Source organism: Tubulanus polymorphus, chromosome 7, assembly GCF_964204645.1.
Source record: "Tubulanus polymorphus chromosome 7, tnTubPoly1.2, whole genome shotgun sequence".
Taxonomy (NCBI): domain Eukaryota; kingdom Metazoa; phylum Nemertea; class Palaeonemertea; order Tubulaniformes; family Tubulanidae; genus Tubulanus; species Tubulanus polymorphus.
Window position 1 is genome coordinate 7,832,963 of NC_134031.1, and position 24,176 is coordinate 7,857,138.

General features: G+C 37.4%; 3 protein-coding genes across 3 annotated transcripts in view; 2 read left to right on the plus strand and 1 right to left on the minus strand.

Moving 5' to 3' along the window:
• Positions 1-272: 272 nt before the first annotated feature.
• Positions 273-17,141, plus strand: LOC141908907 (uncharacterized). Its single transcript, XM_074799184.1, has 6 exons — positions 273-392; positions 2,302-2,409; positions 7,537-7,650; positions 7,740-7,806; positions 8,100-8,227; positions 13,672-17,141. The coding sequence occupies exons 1-6, from the start codon at positions 336-338 to the stop codon at positions 13,762-13,764; spliced, it is 567 nt and encodes a 188-aa protein (XP_074655285.1). The 5' UTR covers positions 273-335; the 3' UTR covers positions 13,765-17,141.
• Positions 17,142-19,339: 2,198 nt separating this feature from the next.
• LOC141908084 (large ribosomal subunit protein eL22-like) lies at positions 19,340-23,017 on the minus strand. The gene is made up of 4 exons (XM_074797906.1): positions 22,917-23,017; positions 20,713-20,829; positions 20,095-20,216; positions 19,340-19,536 (listed from the first exon to the last, which is right to left on the minus strand). The coding sequence occupies exons 1-4, from the start codon at positions 22,926-22,928 to the stop codon at positions 19,389-19,391; spliced, it is 399 nt and encodes a 132-aa protein (XP_074654007.1). The 5' UTR covers positions 22,929-23,017; the 3' UTR covers positions 19,340-19,388.
• Positions 23,018-23,052: 35 nt separating this feature from the next.
• Positions 23,053-24,176, plus strand: part of LOC141908083 (tudor domain-containing protein 5-like) — a 58,757-nt gene continuing 57,633 nt past the window's right edge. The window contains exon 1 of the mRNA XM_074797904.1: positions 23,053-23,336. The gene's annotated coding sequence lies outside the window, so the exon portion shown is untranslated. The remainder of the gene's footprint in view (positions 23,337-24,176) is intronic.

Sequence of the window (24,176 nt, forward strand, 5' to 3'; positions counted from 1 at the left end):
GCATTGACAGATGCTCGTCAGTACAACATTAATAAATTACTGAAACAAAATACTCCGCGGTTCAACGTTTGACTATCATTTATGGATTAAGATTCATATTCATAGCAAATTCGATAATTCAAATAGTTTGTTTATCATAATTCTATTATTTTCTATAATATCTTATAATGATTCTTCCGAAAAAAGAGCGTAATATATTTTGTCGATTCGTAAAAAAAGTTCTTATCCAAGCTCGGAATTTCCACCGCTATGTGACCTAGTTTGTGTCTACATTGGGAAACCCTCGTACTATTTTGCTGTTCATGTTCAGGCTTATTGCCGATTAAAACGAGAAAATGTCCGCCACGAAGCCCCCGCTCGCTCGAGATAATACTATGAAAGCTACAGCGAAGGTATTACTCTGTTTGATTGCTCGGGTAGATCAGTAAAGTCAAACTCCAGAGGAGGTTTGATTATTTTGAGTCGAGTGAGAGCGGAGAGAAAATTGTCAAAATTCAATTCAATCAAATCGGCGTTCGATCAAACTTTGTTTAATCAATCAGGTCTATCTCTAGTTAGTTACCTAATCGTTGGTGGTAAGCTTTTTATAATCGGATGGGCTTATACCAACGTTAGGGATGACAAGGGCCAAAACAAGGATTGAAAAAAGTAACACTTCAAAAATATACTTTCTATTCACTTTAGTCAGTAACCTGTCTGTGGTTTAGTTTCATGATCGGATATTTTCACAAACCACAGTCAGGAATGGGAAGGTCATTTTTGCAGGCAATTTTCCTGGCTATGACAATAAACTACTGCATTGTGAAGTTCCAATGCCCTATCCTATAGGCCTACACACACATGGGACTTAACAAACATTAATGCTGTCGGCAGGTTAAGGGTTAAGCCCAAGGTTAGATTAAAGGCAGGTGATATTTTGCCGATGTGGCATATTCCTATTAAGGCTATTTTGCCAATGGCTTGTTCTGATTGGCTTATTTACACCTTGCATGTGCATTGAAGTGCCGTGACTTAAAAAAGTCGAGGAAAGGGCTGACAGTAGAGTTAGAGAAATTAGAGCGGATAGAGCAGTATTCGAATCCGGGCCAGCATATTGCCAGCTTACTGTCTTTCCACTAGACCGCCTAGACTGGTTGAATCCCACTGAATGTTTTAACAACATGTAGCACTCAACCTAATCCTAACCCTATCCCCAATAGTCAAATTTTCATGCACTCTGAGCGTTTCAAGGCACTGTTTGACTATTGCACATGGGGTTAAAATGAACCATGCATGTAGGCTTACTCGAAATGTAGCATTGAAAAAACTGAAAAATGAATGATACGAAGGAAATCTTCCAAAGGCATGCCTGAGCACCCAAAGCACTCCCTAAATCTGCTATTAAAATCGTATTTGTTAGGTTGACCTAGTCAACTGGGAAATTATCAGTTCATCAATGACTGAGTGAACCAGCTGCATGGTTTGGACATTATGTCATTTCAAAATGCTGGCATCCAGAGCTGAGAAAACAGTTAATAAGCAGATACAGTGGAACCTCGTTCTAACAAACCTCTGGGGAAAAATAAAAAGTTTGTATTATCCGATAGTTCGTTAGATCTGTTTCACATCATTTATGTATGAAAAGAGAACACCCCATGGTGTGAAGAAACACAAACCAACTGGCTTCATTGGAGTAGGCCTACTATTTAGTATAAATACTGACAGCTAATAAATCACTTATTGACAACTGTAAACTATGAAATAAAATGTAAATTCAATATTCAATATATATAGTCAAATTTCAATATATGTTAAAGATGAAGTTTATAATAGAACATTGAGTACGTAATAGATGAATAATCCCCTAGCAATTCTTCTGATTGATTCACTCAGAATTTTGTGTAATCATATGAAAAAAATCAGGGAAAACTCAGGGGATTTTGTAAATGGGTGGTAAGCGGCTTCCCCTGCTAGGTTTAGTGTGAGAAACAGGGTTCATATTACAAGATTCCTTGCAAACTTATCTTCACCAAAGACCTCAGTTCTACTCAAAAGTTGAGAATTGAAACTATTTGAATTTTGGGAAAGTCCTCAAAAACTTGAAAAGTCAATGTTTGTTTTTCACATAGTGAACATTTAGGCATGGACTAGTAGTATGAGGTCTCGCCAATTCAGGGGCCCTACTATTTTGATTATAACTGGATCTATAATGAGATGATTGATTATTCGGTGCTAGCACAATTAACTTAGGTCAAATGTGCACAGCTTAGATAGGCTTACACCAATCACTGAATGAATGTATTTCTTGTTTCTTTTTCATAGGAAGGTGTTGCCTATTTAAAATCTGAAGGCAAACAGTCTCTATTAGTTGAACAAGGATTAGTAAAACCTACTTTGGCCAGGGATAGTACTATGGTTAACACTGCAAAGGTACGTAAACAAATCTATCAGTGACAAGTGTTTAGTCAGAGTTCAGTCGAAAAACCACTAGGCCTAATTTTCTTGAAAACTTAAACTGAGCAAATATGATTTTAGTTACCACTCTGTGTTGCTGGTATGAAATAGATTAGGTAAATGGGTTAGTAGTAATTATTCCTGCATGGTACATAGATAGATAAGAGGCAAACTAAAAAGATAGACAAGAAAATTAATTTTAATAAATTATTTGACGCCTGCTAAAAAATGTAGAATTTTTGGATAAGCTAATGTGAAATTGCAAATTGGAATCGAAGTTTTATTAAGAAATTGGCGAAATATGAGATTTGGCGATTGGGTAGGTGATGAGGAGGCTCCGAGCACTGTAATAGTCAGTGGTTTAATTTTTTTTATTGAAAATTGTCAATAATTGATAACTTGCGACCGACTTCGTTCACTTTTGCCTCTAAGCTGGTCTGCAACTTCATTGTTTCCATGGTTGAGGAAAGAGCTCGTCTGATGTCTGCTTCATCTGACTTTGGAGCATATCGCGTGGCTCGTAATCAGACGGCCCGGTCCCGGTTTGGCTGTCACTCGATATCCTCTTAATGTCATATAAAGTTTGCTATTCTGTATGAATTACGTATGTGTTTTGTGTAGTATTTTCTTATTTTAAAATTTGTCACATTATTAAATTTGGGAATTTTATATGTAATAAAGATCAATAAAGAATTGAATTGAATTGTCACCATCAGAGGACGCGGAGCCATATATGACAGCTATGCTATCATAAATTGCTAATCTCAAGAAACCTGCATACCCCTAATATCGAACATATTTTCTAAAACATTTGAATATTGAAATTATATGTTTACACATTTTTGGTTTACCTATGCCGTCACTTTTGAGCGGGTGCGTCCACTTTTTGGTGGTACTTTTTTTTTATGCTAGTAGTGGTGCCAAGTTGTTCGCAAACGGTCCATGACACGAGCTCCTAGCCGCATGCAAAGAACCGGGATCATAGCTATCGATTTCTCGGAGATTTCTGCCTTTTTGATTTCACGCAATTTACAACGTACGCTCTCAGAATTTCAGTTTGATTTCTACATGTGCCCGCTCTTATCGGGCGTATAAATTTGCGAATTTGCTGGCGAATCTGATCGCTGCGATCAGGCAAAAAAATACACTCGTGTGCCCTTGGCTTTTTCGTTTTCTGATATATGTTGAATTATGTCGAGCATTTCATAAGGCTGTGGTAAGGCCATGGGCACTTATTATATTGACCGCTTATAGCCGCCGATGAAATTCACGCCGGCCCTACACAGATCGTAGATAGCTTCGTCATTCCACCAGCATCCCCATTTCAGGGTCTTACTTTTATATCAGACTCCCAAATCGTGTATACATCCGCCATTTTGAACGAATAATCCGATTTACGTATAATTTCGATTTATGCCTGCCGCTTCTGATATAAGCATACATCCATTACTATTACAATACGTCTTCGAATGATATTCAATGCAATATAACATTTCGACGTTCAAATAGAGCTCATTATATAATCACAGGAAGACATTCTACATCTTTGTCAATAATATATTGCCAAATAGCTTGTATGTGTATACATAGACCTGTGACGTATTGCAACAGGTTTACTGGTTGTCGTTTGTAAATGGGCACTCAGGTCGCCCTTACAACTGCGACTACAACTGGAAGTGACGTGATTCGAGCAACTGGCAGCGATCGTCAGCGACTGGTTTTTAGGCCAGCCGTAGGCTGAGCCTATTACTATACAAATGGAGCGAATTTAAATGACATGGTTTTCACACAAAAGGCTCTTTTGCTTGTCAAGTGAGGGCATATTCGAACAAATCACGTATTTGAGCGTAATCCATTCTCGGAATCGTAGCGAGCAGAATTTTGAAATAGGGTCTCATAAAAATGTTTTCTGCATTTTTCACGAAAGTTAAATCGGGAAAATTTCAATTTTTACCAGCCAATCAGGAAGTTGTGTCTTCCCTGTGATTGGTTTATCTGAAAATATCAGCAGCTGTTCACGTGAATTATCGCGATTTCATTACTGGCGCTTTTGCGCATGACGTCATGTATCGACACGCGACAATACTTCCGCGTTCGCTACGTGTTCGCTGATTGGCCCATTTACTGGGAAATTCCACAGAAGCCTAATGTGGTTTGTTACAAGCGCTGTGATTGGCCCGACCCGATTCTGGCATGGCTTTAGCTTAGTGGGTTCGAATCCCTTGACGCGTGAAGATGATGGATCCTATCAATATCTATTGAAACAAATAAGTTTCCCGGTTGGGCAGCCGCGGATATCTACCGGAAGTGTTCCGGTTCGATATTTCGAGGTTTCTTTGAATTTTGGAGTGATATTGAAATCCGGTAAATACCAGCGGTAGATTGTGAAAACCCATTGCATGATATTTGTATTACTTAATCCACGAAAAGCGTCGGGGCCGCGCCAGGAGTTTTCGTGATTCAAGTAGCGCAATAGCCTACTTCTTCGTGTTCGTCCACCTCAATTTTCATTCCGCCGATCTCTGACACGGCTCTGTCCCCGTCGGCGCTGTGATTGCACTTTCGTACCACCAAAATTTTTTATTTCTATATCAGGGAGGTCTGGAGAATAAAAAAGTCAAAATTTGGATATCACATAGGCCTGATTTCATCGAATAAGTCGACCATGGTCGTTACGTTTCCGTACTTATTACCACCTAAAACCGTCTGAACAATTTTGTCACAACCAACATTTCGTTTACAGAAATCAGGTGTTCACGTGAACCCGCGGTATCGTCTACTGTTTTACTTCCGGGTTTTATTTTAAGATTTAAAATTGTATTTCAAGATCGATTTCTATGAAATCTTTAGTTGATTTGGTGTTTGGGAGGAATTTTTATTTGCTCTACAGAAAATTCATCCTTGACAATTGCGCAAGGTTCGCGAAAAAAATGGTTTTACCAAATCGGGTGTATGACCTTGATATGCTAATTAGCCATGTGCCCATATTGCAAATTCGATCAAATTTTATTCTGCCAAAAAAATGTTAAATACAATTCGCTTTCCGAGAGTTTAATGGTATGCTGCATGGAACAAAGTTGTTTTGAGATGGGTCTTGAAGCTATTGAGGTCGAGAGATAACCATCTAGATAGTTCGTGAGAGTTCCAAAGTTTTGAAGAGGCTTCAAGGTAATGTCTTGATATTTGGTTTATACGTGTATCTACCCTAGACACATCTTCAGGCCAAAAGCTGGCCCTGTCAGATTCAAGATGGCCGACTGGCAGCCATTGTTGTTCGCCAAAATCAGCACTTTTTACACATTTTTGAAGTTTTCGAGGAAAATTTTGAAGACACTTTTATCAATAACCTTGATAATTCGTATATATTTGTTTCCCCCGTGGGCCCATCGGCATGAGAAAAATTGGGTCGATCGGACTCAAGATGGCTGTACTGTGACCTTTTTTGTTCCCAAAAATGTCAATTTTGGCCTGAATTCTGAGTACTGTAGCTTTCTAATGGTGTGCCATGTTTCATTGCAATTTGTAATGGGTATTCTTTGGAAAGGGATCTTTTATATCCGAGAGGGTATTTTTGACCAGGCAATTACGACGCACTTGGCGGCCATCTTGGAGTCATCAGTACTCATTCGTAGGTGGAAAAAAGTTTTTCCACATCATAATTGATACTTAAGCATATTTTGCTACTATAATCAATTGGAAAGTTGTAGCTCATGACGTTCTATGATCGAGGTGAGTTTCAAGCTCATTGGTTTTTGTTTATGGCCACCAGAGGGCGTTGAACAATACAATAACTTAGTATTTCTATATTACATTCGTACCTATGCATATTTCGCTACCACAATCAATTGGAAAGTTGTAGCTCATGACATGGTCTATGATCTTGGTGAGTTTCAAGCTCATTGGTTTTTGTATATGGCCACCAGGGGGCGTTGAACAATACAATAACTTCGTATTTCTATATTACATTCGTTCCTGCTGTCTGTGTTAACACACGATTTTACTATGTAAATGATATTGAGCAGGGAGTGTATATTGATAAATATAACCAACAGATTACATCATTTATAAAAAGCAAATCTGACAGGCTGGCCATTGTGCCCCTTGGGGCTCTTGTTTGCCAGTTGCAGCGACCTGAGCGTTGAACTTTCAGCAACGCGTGGTAGCGACTAGCACTAGTTGTGTGTTTTTGTCGACCTGAGCGCTTCTGCAACCAGTTTCCGATATCTAACTAAGATGACCTTCACTTTGCCGCTGTTTATGGGTTCGAGTCCTGCTATATTATGTTTATTAAAGTAATTTTATTTGGGCCACTTTTTGTCAATAACTGACTTTTTGTTCATTCTATAAACACTGATAAACAGAACAGTCTTCATCTTGAAATTGACTAAAAAGTGATTTTTGAACGAAAATGACAAACTACTTTATCGCCTTATCGTTAGCAGATTGAATCGAATTGAATTGATGAATCTCTGCATTGAGACGTGGCTTAATTTGCTTAAGAAATATTTGAACTAAATATTCAGTCAGAAACAAAAATATGTGCTGATAAACATGGGTGGCGCTATTTTGAACAGATCACGTGATCAATTAAATCGTGCGTTGCAGCAACGGTCATAGGTGACCTGAGCGTGCAGCTGATTAGCGTTGAACGTTTTAATCAGTTGCTGGCAGTCGTTGCTAGTTCTTGTTATAAGCGACCTGAGCGTGCCAGTCTATAACTAGTGGTCTTCAGTTGCGTCGCGTCGTAGGGCGACCTGAGTGCCCCTTTAAATGACGCTGAATGGTTAACATTGTTTAGCTTTCATAACAAAATTATTACTTGGAAAATCACTTAATTCAGTTCATCTTAAGCTATTTAAGAGTGAATTTCTTTCAAATACAACTGGCCCAAGTTTTGAATGGTATTTAGTAATTTTTGCAATGAAATCAGCAATCAGTCGATTATGTTCAGCATTCATAACATAAAAAAACACTGACAAAGTCATGATTCAGGCTATAAAGGCTGAATTCTAATTTTCATAAACGAAAATACAATGACCAGGTTAACGTTTTTTTTCTTCAATCCAATTGTATGACCAAAATGGGTTTTTATATATCTTTCAGGAGGCAGCTTCCATACTCGGTGATAAAAAACCAGATGCTGATGCTCAGACCCGAGGACAGAATAAGAAAATAGCTGAACTAACTTCAGAACCGCCAGCAAAGAAAGCTAAAAAGGTTTGCTGAAATCCTATCCATTGAACATGGGTAAATTACAAAGTTGTAAATGGAGTATAAATTGAATACATCTTTTTTTTAAATTTTAGGCAACAACAATTGGAAACAAGCCTGGAATGAAGAAACTATCTAGTATAGCAAAAACTATACAGGAATGTAAGTGACGTCAAATATATACATAACATAACATAAAACAATAGATCGCTAACACCATATCCATCGAATCAGGCTCTTTTTGATATTTGATTTACCGGAAATCCTGTATCTGTTACCTGTATCCTGATACCTGTATCTGTTACATAAAGTGGAATCGATAGTTGCAAAAATGTATTTTTGTGATGATCAGGAGGAGTCAATTCTACCTAACAGATGATTGAAAAGTCAAGTACCTTTTTCTGTTCCTTGATATCATATCATCCCAGTGTTAATATAATGAACTTGTTTTCTAGCAAAACATATTATGGGAGATTCAAAACTCGGTGATGTTTCTCAGGGAAGACAATTAAGAAAACGTGCCAATGCCCCACCTCAAAAACCATCTCTGAAAAAAGCTGGAACAATGGAAGCAACTGCTAAGGTATGGAATATATGAAAAACGTTTTCATGAGTTATTTGCATTGATCCTCATTTTCAGCACCAAAAATCAGACCTGCCAACAATTATGATTTTTCTGAAATCATAACAGGTGTACATAACAAATTATGGGCTTACAATGAGGTGCTCAAAGATACAATTCTATTTCGTTTCGGTTATGGGTTTTGGAGATCCAATGAGATATGCCTCGCGCATGCGCCATCAGTTGCCTCTGACGCCATTGCGAGGGTCACGGCGTGAGAGTTCACGCTCGTAAATTTTTCGGATTTTTACGTTCCACTTGCGGGTTTTACAAGATTTGAGATTGATTATGCAAGAAGGAACGGTACCGGAACCTGGAGATGGGAGCGTGGCTCCTGTTAGTGTTAGTGTTTCCCAGGAAAAACACTCGAAGAAGCCCTCGACGAGGTCGGGTGGAAATTCCGAGAAAAACAAAATCGCGGCGGCGAGCTCCGCTACGTCGATTTTGCCTTCCACAGCGGCGATTTCTGGTTCTAGCGCGTCGCGTTGTCAAACTGCCGGGTATTCGAAGGTAAAAGAAAAGAAAGATTCTAATAATAATAACGCTTCGGAATTTCAACGCATCGAGAAACTTTTGACTGAAGTAATCCAGTCCCAGGTCGAGATGAAGGAAAAAGTGAGTGTTATGTGGGAAGCCGGGTGCGGCGACGAGGTCGGCAGTGATTCGGTTTCGATTTCCGATTTCGACCAACAATGCACAAAACGGCATGATATTTCGGACGATGAGGACTATGAGGCGCCGCCACCAGCAAAAAAGAGCAAACCAAGTTCTGCCGAGGGAAGTGCTCAAGCCGCTGGCTCGAGTAGGCCTAATAGCATTTTTTCAGCAATGCTGAATAAATGGCAAACTAAAGAAACCACAGGAGTTTCTGTGGATGGAGACCTTGCCAATATTGTGCATGGGCTATTCCAAGAAGGGATTAGCGATGAATCGTATATAGACCTTTGTAAAAAATATGAGAGACCGGACAATTGTGAGAGTCTCGTGCCTGTGAAAGTTGACCAAGTGGTTTGGGATATAATTTCGACGAAGTCACAGGCGATGGATGCAAAGTTACAAGTCACTCAGACTTGCATCGCAAAGGCAGCGGTCTGTCTTACTTATCTGGCGGATAAGTTTAATATTTGCGAATCGGCCGAGAAGCCGAGTAACGACATCGAGGAATATTCTTCTGCTTTAGCGCTGCTAGGTCATGGATACCATAACTTATGTTTGCGACGAAGAGAACTGTTAAAACCGGATTTGAAAAATGAGTATACTCATTTGTGTTCCTCGTCTGTTCCTCATTCCGATAAACTTTTCGGAGGAAATGTGGAAAAAACAATTAAAGATATTACTGATGTGAACCGTGTTGGGTCTAAGTTAAAACCACAGACTTCAGGCTTCAGAAACAGGGCTTGGAATTGGAGACCGTGGAAAGGGCGCGGCGCATCTACATCGTACAGCCCATATAGCCATATGCACAAATCGTGCATAGAGAGCAAAAGAGCATATTCCCGCTAGCTGAACTAGTAGGAACGCTATTATACAACCTGCCACAATTGCATCAGCCAGGTTATTGTTTTCGCCACCAGGGGGCATTGAATGATGGAATAACTTAGCATTCCAAGACCAATGACAAAATAGAAGTAGCCCTAAATTCTCGTATTGATTGTCATTTCGGGATGGGCGAATACCAGTAGCTTGTGACACAGTAGGTGAATTTCATCGTCTAATCAATTTTCATCGAATTTTGCAAAATGTGTCAATGTAGGGGTTCGAGTTGGCTGGATTCGCACGAATCAATCAGTCATGTTTGATATCATCACCAAATTTCAACCGCTTGATTGCTGCATTTGCCCAATGTGTCACCACTTCGCAATTACTTCAGGAAAAAGATACATACTGTCATATTTCGATGAGTCATATATTTCACTGTCTTAAAGATAACTATGAACTTTTTAAAAGTGTGTTGTGCGGGTAATTTTTCCTACGTTTAACGTTTACTGGATTAGATAATCTAATCTATGTCAGCCACCGTCGCGGTGCATTGATTTTGGGGCAAGATGCAAGCGACCTACTAAGCAAGCATGTAGGCCTACAAGTAGTAAAGATAAATTGTATCATGGATGTATTAAATCTAGTTTTATTACGTTCACAATAGTACCATAAGTTAATTTTTTACAATGAATAGAACTGCTATTGACAAATGTAGTTGGCCAGAAAATAGAGCTTCGAAAATGATTTATTTGATGAATGTATTTTATATCGATTATCGGGCCTATTTGTGTCACTTGAAAGGTTCTGAATGTAATGAATATAGTTGTTTTACGTTCATTTCAATCCTCCATTACTTTATTCTACTTGCTTCAACTGCTAGCCATTGCTGATATATTATATTTGGTCTGTTTGTTTTTAGCCCACTTGGGACTTTAGTCCTAGCAGGCTATTATTGCCTTCACTTTACGTCCGTCCGTTTGTCCGTCCGTAGACGGAATCCAGTTATTTTGGGAAGTTTTGAAGACGCTTCAAGGTAATGTCTTGATATTTGGTTTATACATGTATCTACCCTAGACACATCTTCAGCCCAAAAACTGGTACTGTCAGGTTCAAGATGGCCGACTGGCAGCCATTGTTGTTTGCTTTTTACACATTTTTGAAGTTATCGAGGGGAATTTTGAAGACGCTTTGATCAATCACCTTGATAGTTCGTGTATATTTGTATCCCCCAAGGGCCCATATGCGTGAGAAAAATTGGGTCGATCGGATTCAAGATGGCTGTCCTGTGACCTTTTTTGTGCCCAAAAATTTTGGCCTGAATTCTGAGTCCTGTAGCTTCCTAATGGTTTGCCATTTTTCATTGCAATTTGTGATGGGTATTCTTTGGACTACCTACAATTTTCTTCCAATATTTCTCTTGCCATCAACCAAACCCAGGAGAGCTATCTCGACCCACAGGCTTCTTGTTTCTATCCCTTAAAGATGCATAAATTCTGCTTGGAGTTTTGACCAGAAAAGGCCACTTAGCCCTTGTCCGAAGGACATATTGTTGCAAGCTGTTACTGGCATGTAAACCTTTCTGATCTTGTAAAATGTAATTTGTTCACATGTAAGCGTAATGGATCTATTTGAAGGATAGCCCATGGTACTCCATACTTATATACAGATTAAGCCCTTTTCAATAGGATGTGCCCTTATGAAAAAAGGCCCTATATTTTATGGCATTAGCCTTCCATCATTATCTGTAAAGATACAACCAACAGTAAACCTGCAACATGAATAAGTGGAATCCTATGCATTTGGAGGCTTTGAAGACGTTACTGTGAATGCCCCAGAATGCATGAAAGTGAAAATTTCCAAAAATTACACTTTCTCCTCGCACACCCAAACATGCCGCATGCTTTGGATAAAATATGCCCATTTTAGCCCACTTGGGACTTCAGTTGTTCACTTACGTTCACTTTTCATCCATTCATCTGTTTTTATGCATATTGTATTAACTTTGTCGTCTGTCTGTCCACAGTGGTTTCCTAGAACCCTTCGACAGATTTTCCTGAAATTCAATAATTGTGTTGTACTAGTTGAGGTTAGTAACTGAATAGATTTTGGGTCCTGTTGGGTCGAGGTCACAGGAAGCTATTTTTATGGTGGGAGACTATATGGGCAATGACTGTCGTATCTAGTAAAAATCCTGTGGTTCACCGAACATGGATGTAGTGCCATAACCCTAGAACTGATAATCCAATAGAAATATTCCCGTAACGCGTCAATTGATGTATCTATGATTCTAGCTTGGCCATCATAGTGTGTTGTATTTAGGTTTTTTCAGATTTCTGATGAAATTATGAAAAATTTTGAGGCTACATAAGGGCCTACCTGTGTCAGCGAGTGGTTTTTGTTGGTTTTACTCCGCAATGATGAACTGTTGCCACCATTATCCTAACAGTGCTTGCAAACTGATTTATTTGAAAGAAGTTCATAAACAAAACTGCGCAGTTCATGGTTTTGTTTGGGTCAGTAGATTATTGTCATTGCAGGGTTCGAAATAAAAACTAGCCTGGATTTTATTTCTTGAAACCACAGTGCGACTGAGGGATTTTCTTAAGAATATTACCAGTAATGCCTGCATCTACGCAAACTCCGCCACTTGAAGATACTGTCCTCTCAGGGAATCCCCCTAGTTGTACATGGTTTTGGCTTTAGAGACAACACTACTGTATATGCACGGCATGGCGAGCAGCACTCCGACTCGTGTATTAATGACATATTTAGGTAATTTGGGTCGCAAGGCGTAATTCTAGTTTTTGGTCAGAATTCCAAGAGCTTCCGAATGGTTTGCCATTTATCGTTGAAATTCATGATCGATATTCTTTGGATCAGTCAATTTTCACCCAATCAGCGACCATCTTAGTGTTATTAATTCTCATTTGTAGATTCAAAAAAGTGTTTTTGGGAAAAATATCACCAAGTTTTAACTTTCAATTTTTATATTTGATAAGCGATGTCATAGGAAACATCTCCTTACATGGAATTTTTCCTGCAACCAGGGGAGTTGAATATTATATTATATACAATTTGTCTATTTATATTGGTACCGATGGTATCCATATAAAGTAACCGCAATCAATTGCAAAATTATAACCCATGACATTTTCGATCTCATGTGGTCAGTTTCAACGAGGATGAGAATTTCCCGCTCCTTTTGTGTTGAGTTATGAAAGTATTATTCCCAAGTTTTCTAAAATTGTCCAGATCCATTAACAAAAAAGGCTAAGAATTAATTGGACGCTGAGTGAGTTTCTGCACTGTGTGAGTTTCTGCACTGTAGTTGGTACTGAATGCAATCGAGTGTATTCAGTTTGAAGGCATTATGCGTTAAATCTTAATTTGCACCGTGTGGAACTCGAATCGACTCTCTGTAAACGAAACAATGACCAATCAGCATCCAATTTACATACCAGAGGAGCAACATCATGTTTTTTCATTTTGATTATTTTGTCAAAATATACTCTAAAATTGATCTCAGAGTATCTCAAATTCAGAAGTTTTCAAAGGAAAAAAAGTTTTTAGAATCCCTGGTTCTCGTCCAATCCCTGGTTTCAATAAATGTTCACCAGGAGGCATTGAATATTGAAATCGCCGGATTGTTCAGCACTTCCCAAGCGGGCATGGTGTCGCTGGACCTCTAGTAACAAAGCTCCTGGGGACAGTTTAATAGACTGGTTTTAACTTTAACCGGGGGGCTAGCTAGATTCATTTTCAATTTAGTTAGCCCCCAGTTAAAGATAATACCAGTCTCTAAAACTGGGCCCTGGATCTGCCCTTGCTTAAAGAGTATGTGCAGTTCAGATGTTACACAGTTTCGACCCAGGTCATTAAAACACACCGGTGTATATGTAGCTATGAGCTTCTTTTTTTTTTCATAGGAAGGTAAAGAATTTCTGAAACGAGGACGCAAACCTGCTGCTAAAAAAGAACCAGAAAAAATCGATGAAGAGGATGAGGAAGATGCTGAATAGATTTTGATTCCCTTAGCGTAGATGTGCCTCTCATATATCAAAGAATGGTAAAAAACTTTATGAAAGGGACAGAGTTTGAAATGGGCAGCTATGTACTCAATGTTGGAACTGTGGTATAAGGCCTTGCATGTGCGATCATTTTCTAAATTTACTGTATTGATAAATAAACTAGAAAGTTTATAAATTTATTTGTAAAGAGGGCCTAATTATTTTAAGGGTATGTTAAGTGCAAGTTAGTATCCACAACATGGATCCCTGGGGAGATGATACATCTCGGCTACAATTCTCAACACAAGGGAGTCATCTCCCAAGCCAAACTGTTCATGAGAGGAAAGTGGCCAAGGGTCATCATACCCATGGATAGTACAGCCATGTAATGGGTTTAAACCTGTTGTGACCTAGCATACCAAAATGGAATGCTCTTTCCATTTGCCCACATCAATCCGCGATATTTGTAGAATCGTTTTTATTAACAAGGAATAATGTGCTTATAGAGGTTTTGATTAACTAGATTTGAAACGACAACTTATTTGTCAGGCGAGAAAAATTTAATTATGAAATGAAATTCATTTGATTAGATATACAGTTTATCATATCTTAGGTATCTGACAGCATGCGCTGAATTATTTCACAAGATTATGAAAGTAACAGGTGAAAATAACATTTTAACAATTCCTCTCATTAATGGAGTTGGAAGTTTATATCCATCAATGATGTCAGGATGCTTTAGATCTAAATGATGTTAAGCGCAGTAGACTCCACCTGCTGCTGATCTCACGGTGATCTAAGGCAATTGAAGTTAACTGTTCTCCTTAGTAAGTTACGAATCCATTGATTCACATGCAAGGCCTTTGATTGTCATGAATAACTGTCCAGCATACTTGTAAAAAGTCATCTTCATGTCATACAAGGATTTTCATCCATGACAGTTTCATTCTCGACGCTATTAATGTTCCGTTTTTGAAATTGTATCACATTTTAAACTTATTTTATTTAGTTAAGATGAAGTTGGTTAGTGGATTTATAGGGTCACCATACAGCCAGGCACGAGTTCTGAATTTTATCATAATTTATATTGCATGTACGTACGTGTATGTAAGTTTACATTATACAATTGTTGTAACAGTTTATATGTGTATCTAATTTGCCAGGTACGAGTTGCTCAAAGGTTTTTTCGATATAACAACATAACATAACATAGGTACATAACGTATCCTCGATATCACAGGCTGGTTCCGTAGTTGTGGGAGAAAATGAAATGTTCGGAGTAGTTTTGATCAGGCAAGCTATAAAACTGATGCCGTTGCATCTGTATCTTCCTTTTCATCCCCAGCTTGATTCATATTTGCCTTAGCTAAAACTCTGCTTCATTCTCACATCAATCGTTGGCCAATTTTTGAAAAACTCTCCATAGCGAAATGCTAGAACATTCCATTATTTGGTGCAAATTGAAAGTGTTAGAATTGAAAATCATTTGAGCAGCTGGCCCAGTTTGATTGATGATTATGGGATTTTGAATTTGTTGTTAGCATCAATATCTTCATTGAGTCGTTTTCACATACTGCCGGGGACTATATTTATATTTTATTTTTATTGAGTACACGTACATCTACATACAAATTATAACTGTTGTATGGTAGGTCATTTTGAAATTTTCATCTTATATAAATTTCTATGTTGTTCAATACGATTTTTTAATTCCGGCCATATGAATTATGTGCAAGACAGAAAAGATGGTTGCCCCTTGTTTCGATAATGAATTTTACAGTTTGCTTTTGAGTTAAGAAATCTGTAAGCTAGCACATGTAGGCCTACATGAGTTAATACACTCTCTCTTAGCATGTAAGTTATATATAATGTCTTCTACATGCATTCGGATATAAGTACGTGTATATGTACCAGTATTTTTATTGATATTATGGAATTTTTCATATTTTGGTCATGGTCATCGTTATCATCATGACTCATTAAATTGCATGGACATAGACAATATGAATATGGTTGTTCTAAGAAATCTTTCAGAGAAGATTAAACGGTATATATTACAACGGAACCTTTTTCTAAATGTAGACTATGCTACTCTAAAATGTAGTAATTATTGCCAATAATCATGTAAACCCATGAGCTTAAAAGCAACATTCACGCTTGCAGCTTTTCAACCAATTAAATATGCACCCAATTTATTTGCCTCGGAGTGATTTCTTCGCCCCTTTTATCCACTGATCACCTTAAGAATATTGAATTTGGGAGCAAATGAATTGGGTTGAAATATCAACATGTCAGAGGCGGATTTAGGTGGTGGACTTGGGGGTGCCGACCTGCGTGTTCCCCCTGACATTGCCCTTTTCGTCAGGACCTGCACATTCGATAATCATCCTCTTAGATTTGCCATCTTTAAGATGTATGACTTCAAAAATATCCACACTAGTGGCCTTTGCCTCTGGACCACGGCTCTCCAGATTTCCTAGATTCTCCCCGGCTTGTAAGACCGAGACTAGTAGACTACATGTAACCTGCTGGCAAGAGGATCTAGAGTGAGGCAAACATGATATCCAAAATCATTTTAGCCTCGATCATATTTCATTGTAGTAAATTTCCATCAAGAACAGTAGTTATAATGAGGTACCACTGTATTGTATATAAATTCATCGCTTTATATTTTGAACTCATCATTCAACAACCTTGATATAATCACAGACAGACACATCGAACAATGTCAACTTCGTATACGGTAAAAAATTTGCAGTACGTTAACACTACCAAGTTCAGTGGCGCTTATTGTTTCTAAAAATGATTGATCATGATAAACCAATTACGATTAAGTGAAAATTGTGAAGAAAATTCTGTTGAAGTGGGCATTACCTTCAGCCATATTGTTGAGAACCTTCTTTTGTTATTTTGGTAAAACGTTTTTTATCATGCAAAATAAAATCAACTTCATAATGTATACAGATGAGAAACTACATGTACCAAAATAGCCAAAAAATTATAGACTCCTAAAATCATTTTCCAGAGTTGAACATGGGAGTATGCTTTGCCATCAGTTTTTTTGGAATTACCTCATTGGAAAATTTGTGAGCAGTTGTACAGAAAACTTTGCTTAATTTAGCTATATTTTGGAAAATATTTGAAGTTTCTTATATTTGCATTAAGAATTTGGGTTAAAAATTCTTTTAACATCGATTCTAGATCTCATATTCAACTTGTAAGATAGAGATGCTCGAAAAAATACTAACAAATAAGCTTGCATAATTTATATAAAAACGTTTTATCTCTTTGCATTAGTTTCATATTTAGTTTCTTATGAATATATATTTTAGATTATACATATATCTGTATTGTATTGGTTTTGATTTAATAAAATCTGCACATTTAAAGTACCGGTATTGAATCTGATCTTGTTTTACGTTCATTTAGATTTAATATTTTTATTTGGGCTCATCCACCTCTTTCAACACACATGAAAAATCTTAGGCTAAACAAAAATCATACCTTGTTACCACAGCAGCCAGGTCATTTTTGATACATGTATAATAAAAATTTTTTCAGTTCATTTCTAAAGCTGCCTGGTCTCTTGTGGTAAAATTGATCACAATTTAAAATAAATTGCCCATGGGCAAAGTGTGGTTTACCTTGAAAGCTAGAGGTTGTTGTTTGGAGTAAGGGCATTGCTTGAAAAATCTTTTTAATTCGTGACTTCTAAGTTCCACAAGTTTATATTGTATTTTATCTTTCTTAAAGATTTATTTTGTACTCAAATAACCAAAGATATACATTTGTTTATGGTCCACGTCCAAAATTTCGAAAATTGAGGTGTTAGCAAAGTTGTCTGAGCATGGCTGCACCATTTCCAGAATCAAATTGTTAAATCCAATGTAATAAAATGTTTTTATGATGTTCATCTCAGTGCTGACACCACGATTTGATTAAAAAGAAAAAATATTTACGAGAAAGGAGAGTTTGGTAGTCGGTCGGCCACATATAAATTCTTGAAAAAAAGTTATTTCACCCAAAATTTTGAAAAAGGGTTGGTAGGCAATTATATTTTATTCTGAAAATGATTATTCTAAACGACAGAATATTGGGTCGGTCGGGCCCGAGAAACACGGTTTTCTTTTGATGTGGCCTAAAACTTGAATTTTTCAACTCCCCTCCCCCATGTACGCTAAATTGAACATTTTTTCAAATAATAATAATAATATGCGTCTTATATAGCGCTAAATCCAGCCAGGCTGGTCAGAGTGCTTAACATTTTCGGTATCATTACACCGGCCAATTTTTATACTGTAACATGTATCAGTCATCTCTCCCTGGGAAGCCACACCGCATGCGCACGTTACAGTTCCTTCCTGCATGCGTTATAAACGAAAGACCCCCTATTTTTATTTCAGTCAATACACAATTACAGCTATATCACGACTCAAGTTGTAGATAGTCTCTTGTGCACACCCCAAAAATTTGCCAATTTGTAGGCTAGTCTGCAGTGACAATTTCCGCCCTTGACCTCTACGTATTCGCGATATCCTCATGTGGTAAAGTCTGAGCTTGGGACATGGACTGATTTCACAATACATGTACTCTCAAATACAATACACTCTGCTGAAGTCGAACTTTTTTGTGCTGTAAAAATGCGTCCAACTTGCGTGACAAACAAATATTTCACATTGGGGCCATTCATTAATTACGTACGCATTAGGGGAGAGGTCGGTGCAATTGCGTACTGTAATGCTTAATGTATATAAACTAGGGGTCGAGGGACACCATGCCCACTTGGGAAATGCTTTGAAATGCTCAAAAATCGGACAATTTCAATATTCAAATACAAATACATGTATGTGAAAGATCAAGATAATTGATGGAAGCGCCTTCAAAATTTCCCTTGGAACCTCCAATAAAGTACCATGGGCCCAGTAAGATCAACTGAGTACATTTTAGTTTTGAGCACAACTAGGGGTCCAGGGACACCATGCCCACTTGGGAAGTGGTTTCAAATGCTCAATTTCAATATTCAACGCCCCCTGGTGACCATATTCAAAACCAAATAACCTTGTAATGTCATGAACTTCAACTTTGCAATGCAATTGATCATGGTAACAAAATATGCCTAGCTACCAAAAGGTATGACCATTGTCGAAACAAAATATGCTTCAAATATATACGAAAGATCAAGGCGTCTTCAAAATTTCCCTCAAAAAACCAGCTGATTTTGGCGAACAACAATGGCTGCCAGTCGGCCACCTTGATTCAGACAGGGCCAGTTCTTAAACTGAAGATGTGTCTAGGGGAGATTCATGTATAAACCAAATATCAAGACATTACCTTACAGCGTCTTCAAAACTTCCCGGACGGACGAAAAGTGAACGCAATAGCCCACTGGGACTTAAGTCCCAAGTGGGCTAAAAAAAATGGCTGATTTGAGGGTTGAAAAATTCAAATTTTATGCGTACGTAATGAATTAATGATCCCATCTGAGTTGATAGGAACCAACTTGATCGAAGTCTTCAGTAGAGGTGTTTAAACCAAATTCTGAGTTGATATTTAAAATGATATCATAAAACAACAGAAAATTATCACATGCTCCTTCAATAAAGAATTTATTTTATAATTCTTTATATAAATCGTATTTAGTCATCGGCTTCATCCTCATCTTCCTCTTCATTATTGATCTGGAAGTATCTAAGCTCGTAAGATTCTTTATCGTTAGCGACAACTCGTAACCAATCTCTCAAGTTATTCTTCTTCAAATATTTCTTTGTCAAATATTTGAGGTATCTGAAATATCCGAAAAGCAAATGTATGATTAGGAGGCGAAAATACATTCGACTTGGGGAAGGGGGGGGGGAATCATGTGATGTTATCTAAAATTGAGCAAACCTATTCGCTCGAACCAGCACAAAAATCTGCCCCTGAATTTGAGTTTACTGAACCAACTAAAATAGCAGAGTATACAAACCAGGAAGGGCAGTCATGATCTGACATATTATCTATATACATTGTAAGTGTAAGATCACGGTATTTAGTTTTAGTCTAGTTTCCGTACTTAAAAAACAAGATCAAGTTGTTCTAGACAAATACGTCTACGGGTACGCATACCATTAGCGGCATCCAGAAAGTTGAGTTCATCTCACATGATTCAAAACTTGATCACGGATTGGCTAAATTTTATGTGGTTTGCAGCTAGCAAACACAAGATATCGAGCAATTTTTCGCATGCGACAGATTACACGTGAACTCGCTTGCAACACACTATGCAATAAACTTTGAACACACACTGTGTGTCTGCTGCTTACTGCACGAGCCTGCTGAGCTAATACTTCCAATCATAATTACCTCTTCGAGAATGGAACCTCACAATTGACGATGATCTTCGACTTATTGCGTTCCAGCGTGACGTGGCCATTCAGGTTGTTCGTCTTCCCGGTGACCTTGATTCTCTCGTGAAGGTACTTCTCCTGTCAGCGGGTAATTAAAACGACGGTACAAGTGTGAAGTTAGGGAAGATGACCCTAACTCAGCAGACATTTAGGGAAGAGAACCCTAATCAACGTCAAGTCTTAGAATCAGTGTGAAACAAAAAATGAGATGGCTAACTTTAAAATTCAGATTCAAATTAGGAGGTTTATAACATTTCTGAGCGTGGACATTTTGCGACGCTCTTTCATAGAACATCATTTTATCTAGATTCATGAAGTAAAAATACTAAATGTATCAAGCTCAGGGATAATCTGAGGATTAGGTTAAAAGCTATCTTGAACCATATAATACAATAGACTACTTCTTACTCCGATAATGTGTTAATCAAATTCAAATATCCACTTCCTCATAAAATGCTCTCAGAAAAATATTTCAGTCACATAATTGTTCAGACAAGGTGAACAGAAAAATATACATCATCACTGAACATAAATTGCGTGTAATATTGTAAATACATCCATATATTATACTTACATAGTTAGCAGCATCCATGATACCATCTTCAACTGGAAGGGTACAGTCAATCGTAAATTTCAGGGAAATCTTCTTTTTCTTGCCGCTGGACTTGTGACCCGCTCTCTTGATAGATTTCTACACAAATATAAGTAATGGATGAATTTATTTTACCTGATTTAATTTACCCTATTGTAAACCAATAGGCTTGGAAGGTTAGCATTAGAAAATTATCTAAAAGACAGCGACTTTCTGGATTTTCCAGTATCTATTCTAAGAGAAAATTCATTTCAGTTATCAACACAGTCCTAACATTTGTTTCGTCATAACCTCTAATCATTAAGAATTTATTTCAAGCTGTTTCTCACGACAGAAAGTTCAATTTGATTATACTGGTTTTTTCCTCGACAATTAATCATTCCAGTCAATTACAGACACTGATTTGTATTCATATGAATATTATCTAGATTTGTTCAAACCTCTAAGATTGTGCAGATTACTTTTATTAGTTCTTGAGTAATTATTTCTGTGACACTTATGTGTTAACTAGGGGTCCAGGGACACCATGCCCATTTGGGCAGTGGTTTCAAATGCTCAACAATCTTAATATTTCAATATTCACCCCCCTGGTGACCGTATACAAAAACCAATGACTTTGAACCTCACCACAATCATAGAACATGCCATCAACTACAACTTTGCAATTGATTGTGGTAACAAAATATGCATAGGTATAAATATATAAAATACTTAGTTATTGTACCATTCAACGCCCCCTGGTTGGCCATATAAACAAAAACTTTCCCACCTATGAATCAGTACTGGTGACACCAAGACAGTCCTCCTTATTACCAAGATGACGTATTTTACCCAGATGAACCAAGATGACATGAAATATAACATATTTATTTATTACTTATCGATTTTAACACTTGAAATCATATTATATCAGTAATAAATGCCTGCTGGAGTAATACTTTACATATTTTGTCGGATATTATTGTAGAAAAATTAATTTTAACTTTACTGAGTTGAGATCGTCGATCAATCAAATTCAATGATATATTATTGCTAACCAAGATTACGTATTTGAAGTCAAATTTTTTTTGTGCAAAATATCCGGAAAACTATGTAAATTTTTTCTTTACAAAATATCCGGAAAAACATGTAAAATATGACTCTAGAAGGTATTTATTACTGATATAACATGATTTTAAGTGTTAAAATTGATAAGGAATAAATAAATATGCTACATTTCATGTCATCTCCGTTGATCTCGGTAAATTACGTCATCTAGGTAATAAGGAGGACCCCACCAAAATGGCCACCAATTGTATCATAATTGGCCGACAGGTTAAAACATCCCTTTCCAAAGCATACCCATTGAAAAGACAAACAAAGGGGTCATAAAAACTTTTCCACTGCCCTGGTTTGTATATATAGCCAAATATCCATCTATCTATATAGTAAGGCATCGCGACAGCCTGACAATGATCCTTAAATGCCAATTGCTTATCGGAACTTAAAAGCGGATAGATGAATAATATCAACTAAGGTATTTCTGTGATATTTTTATTTGCAGTTCAAATTTTGCGCCGTTCTCGCAAGATTATCAACAACCCGGAAATAAAATCCAAGCAACCACGACATAGAAAACTCGATCCAAGCCCATCGCCAAACCCATGTGGTGTAGGCAACGTTAAAAGTGGTAATTTTGCATAATTTTCAGGCAAAACCTGTAAGACACATTTTTCCAGGGATATTGTTTGAATGATTCATACCTAATGGAGGTCTTTGCAAATGCCATGTTTTCTCGACCATTTGGCCGAGACTGGCAGCATTGACTATCATAGCATCTATCATACTTTGTGATAGGCCTACATAAGTGATTAATGAAATATTTCCGTCTTAAATCTGATCTACCAATTCTTAAGACAGAGGTCTATGAGCCTACGCCAATGATACAGGGATAATTGAAATCATAGCGTAGATGATTAACGATTATTATTTCAGAGCAGAGGGACTCATAGAATGGTCGAGTTAAGTGTTGTAAATCGTATGAATAGTTTAACGGCTAAAAGTAGTCATTATAAAATCAGAAGCCACTCGATACGCCTTGCAGTTATCATTAAAGGATTCTTCAAATGTGGAGTTCAATCTAATAATCATGACGGTAATTTCTTAAGGGGTACGAATCTAAAATCTGCCACAGACAAAATACTTACAGCTTTCACCATGGTGGCTGATATTTCGTGAAGGGAAGTGAAATTATTAGAGACTTCCGGTATCCCCAAACCACGATGAATATGACGTCACGGTACGGGGGTTTACAAATTGCAATTTTGCTTGTATTCATCATTCATTATCTTTCTACATCCCTCTTCTGTCAATGTTATTATGAGATTTGAAAACGAGAAAATTAACATGAAAGCGTCCTCATAATGATTTCTTGATTATCCTTGGAATGCTGCTCTGCTTTCTATAGATGGCAGCACGGTACGATCTCGTGAAGTGATTAGCGCGAAGTTTTGGCACAGATCTTTTGGTGAAAGCGTGAAATAGAAAATAGATACACCGAGAAGTTGTCACTCTCCTCACATTCGACTTTTGGCGAGTAAGAAAGTATACCTATACATCTAGTAGAGGTAGGTATGGATTTTTCCATTCGGTGATTGATTTATTTCAAAGTGGCTATTCGTCAGTCAGGAACACTTTCCAAAAACGGCTTATTCTGCCAATTTCGGCGTTTTCCGCCAATAACGGCAGAATCAGCCGTTTATGGATCACTCAGTTTTGAAACTTTTACAGTCGTTTATGGCTTAATCAGCCAGTTTCAGCTCACTAAGTTTCGAGTTATGCTTTAAAGTTTTTTGCGCACTTCCGGTCAAATTAGCGCATGTTGCCGATTACGTCATAATCTCGAGCAGATGATAAGCTTTCATATGACGCTAGGATGGAAATTTTTGAGCTAGGTAAAGTGGTCAAATTCACGTTTTTCTAAATGATTACGTCATATGCAGCCCAAAAACTCCGGGAAAACTCTCAAAACTACTACAGCATGAAACAAGTTTATTAATCATGATTTTTGTTAAAAATAAATTTGGGAACTAGTTTTAAAAACTATTATAAAGTTTTCAATTAAATGTTGCCATGGGTACACATAAAAACATTCGCCATTTCTGGCGTATTCCGCCGTTTTGGCTTTATAATCATAAACTATTAAGCCATTATTGGCAGTCCACTTGTTATATATGAGGATTCCCCCACCCGCTTAGACGTTTTCCCTAGTGTCTATAGGGTACTTTTTTTCGGAATAAAATAATTAATTTGCTGAGGTGAACGGATGTGTAGATATTATATGTTAAAAATAAAAATAAAATTATTATTATAATTATCATTCTCATAAGACAAATCAATCATGGATGTATAAACTAGTGTATCAAAAATCTAGTTTTAAGTTTTGCCCATGGTCTTATCTTGCCTAA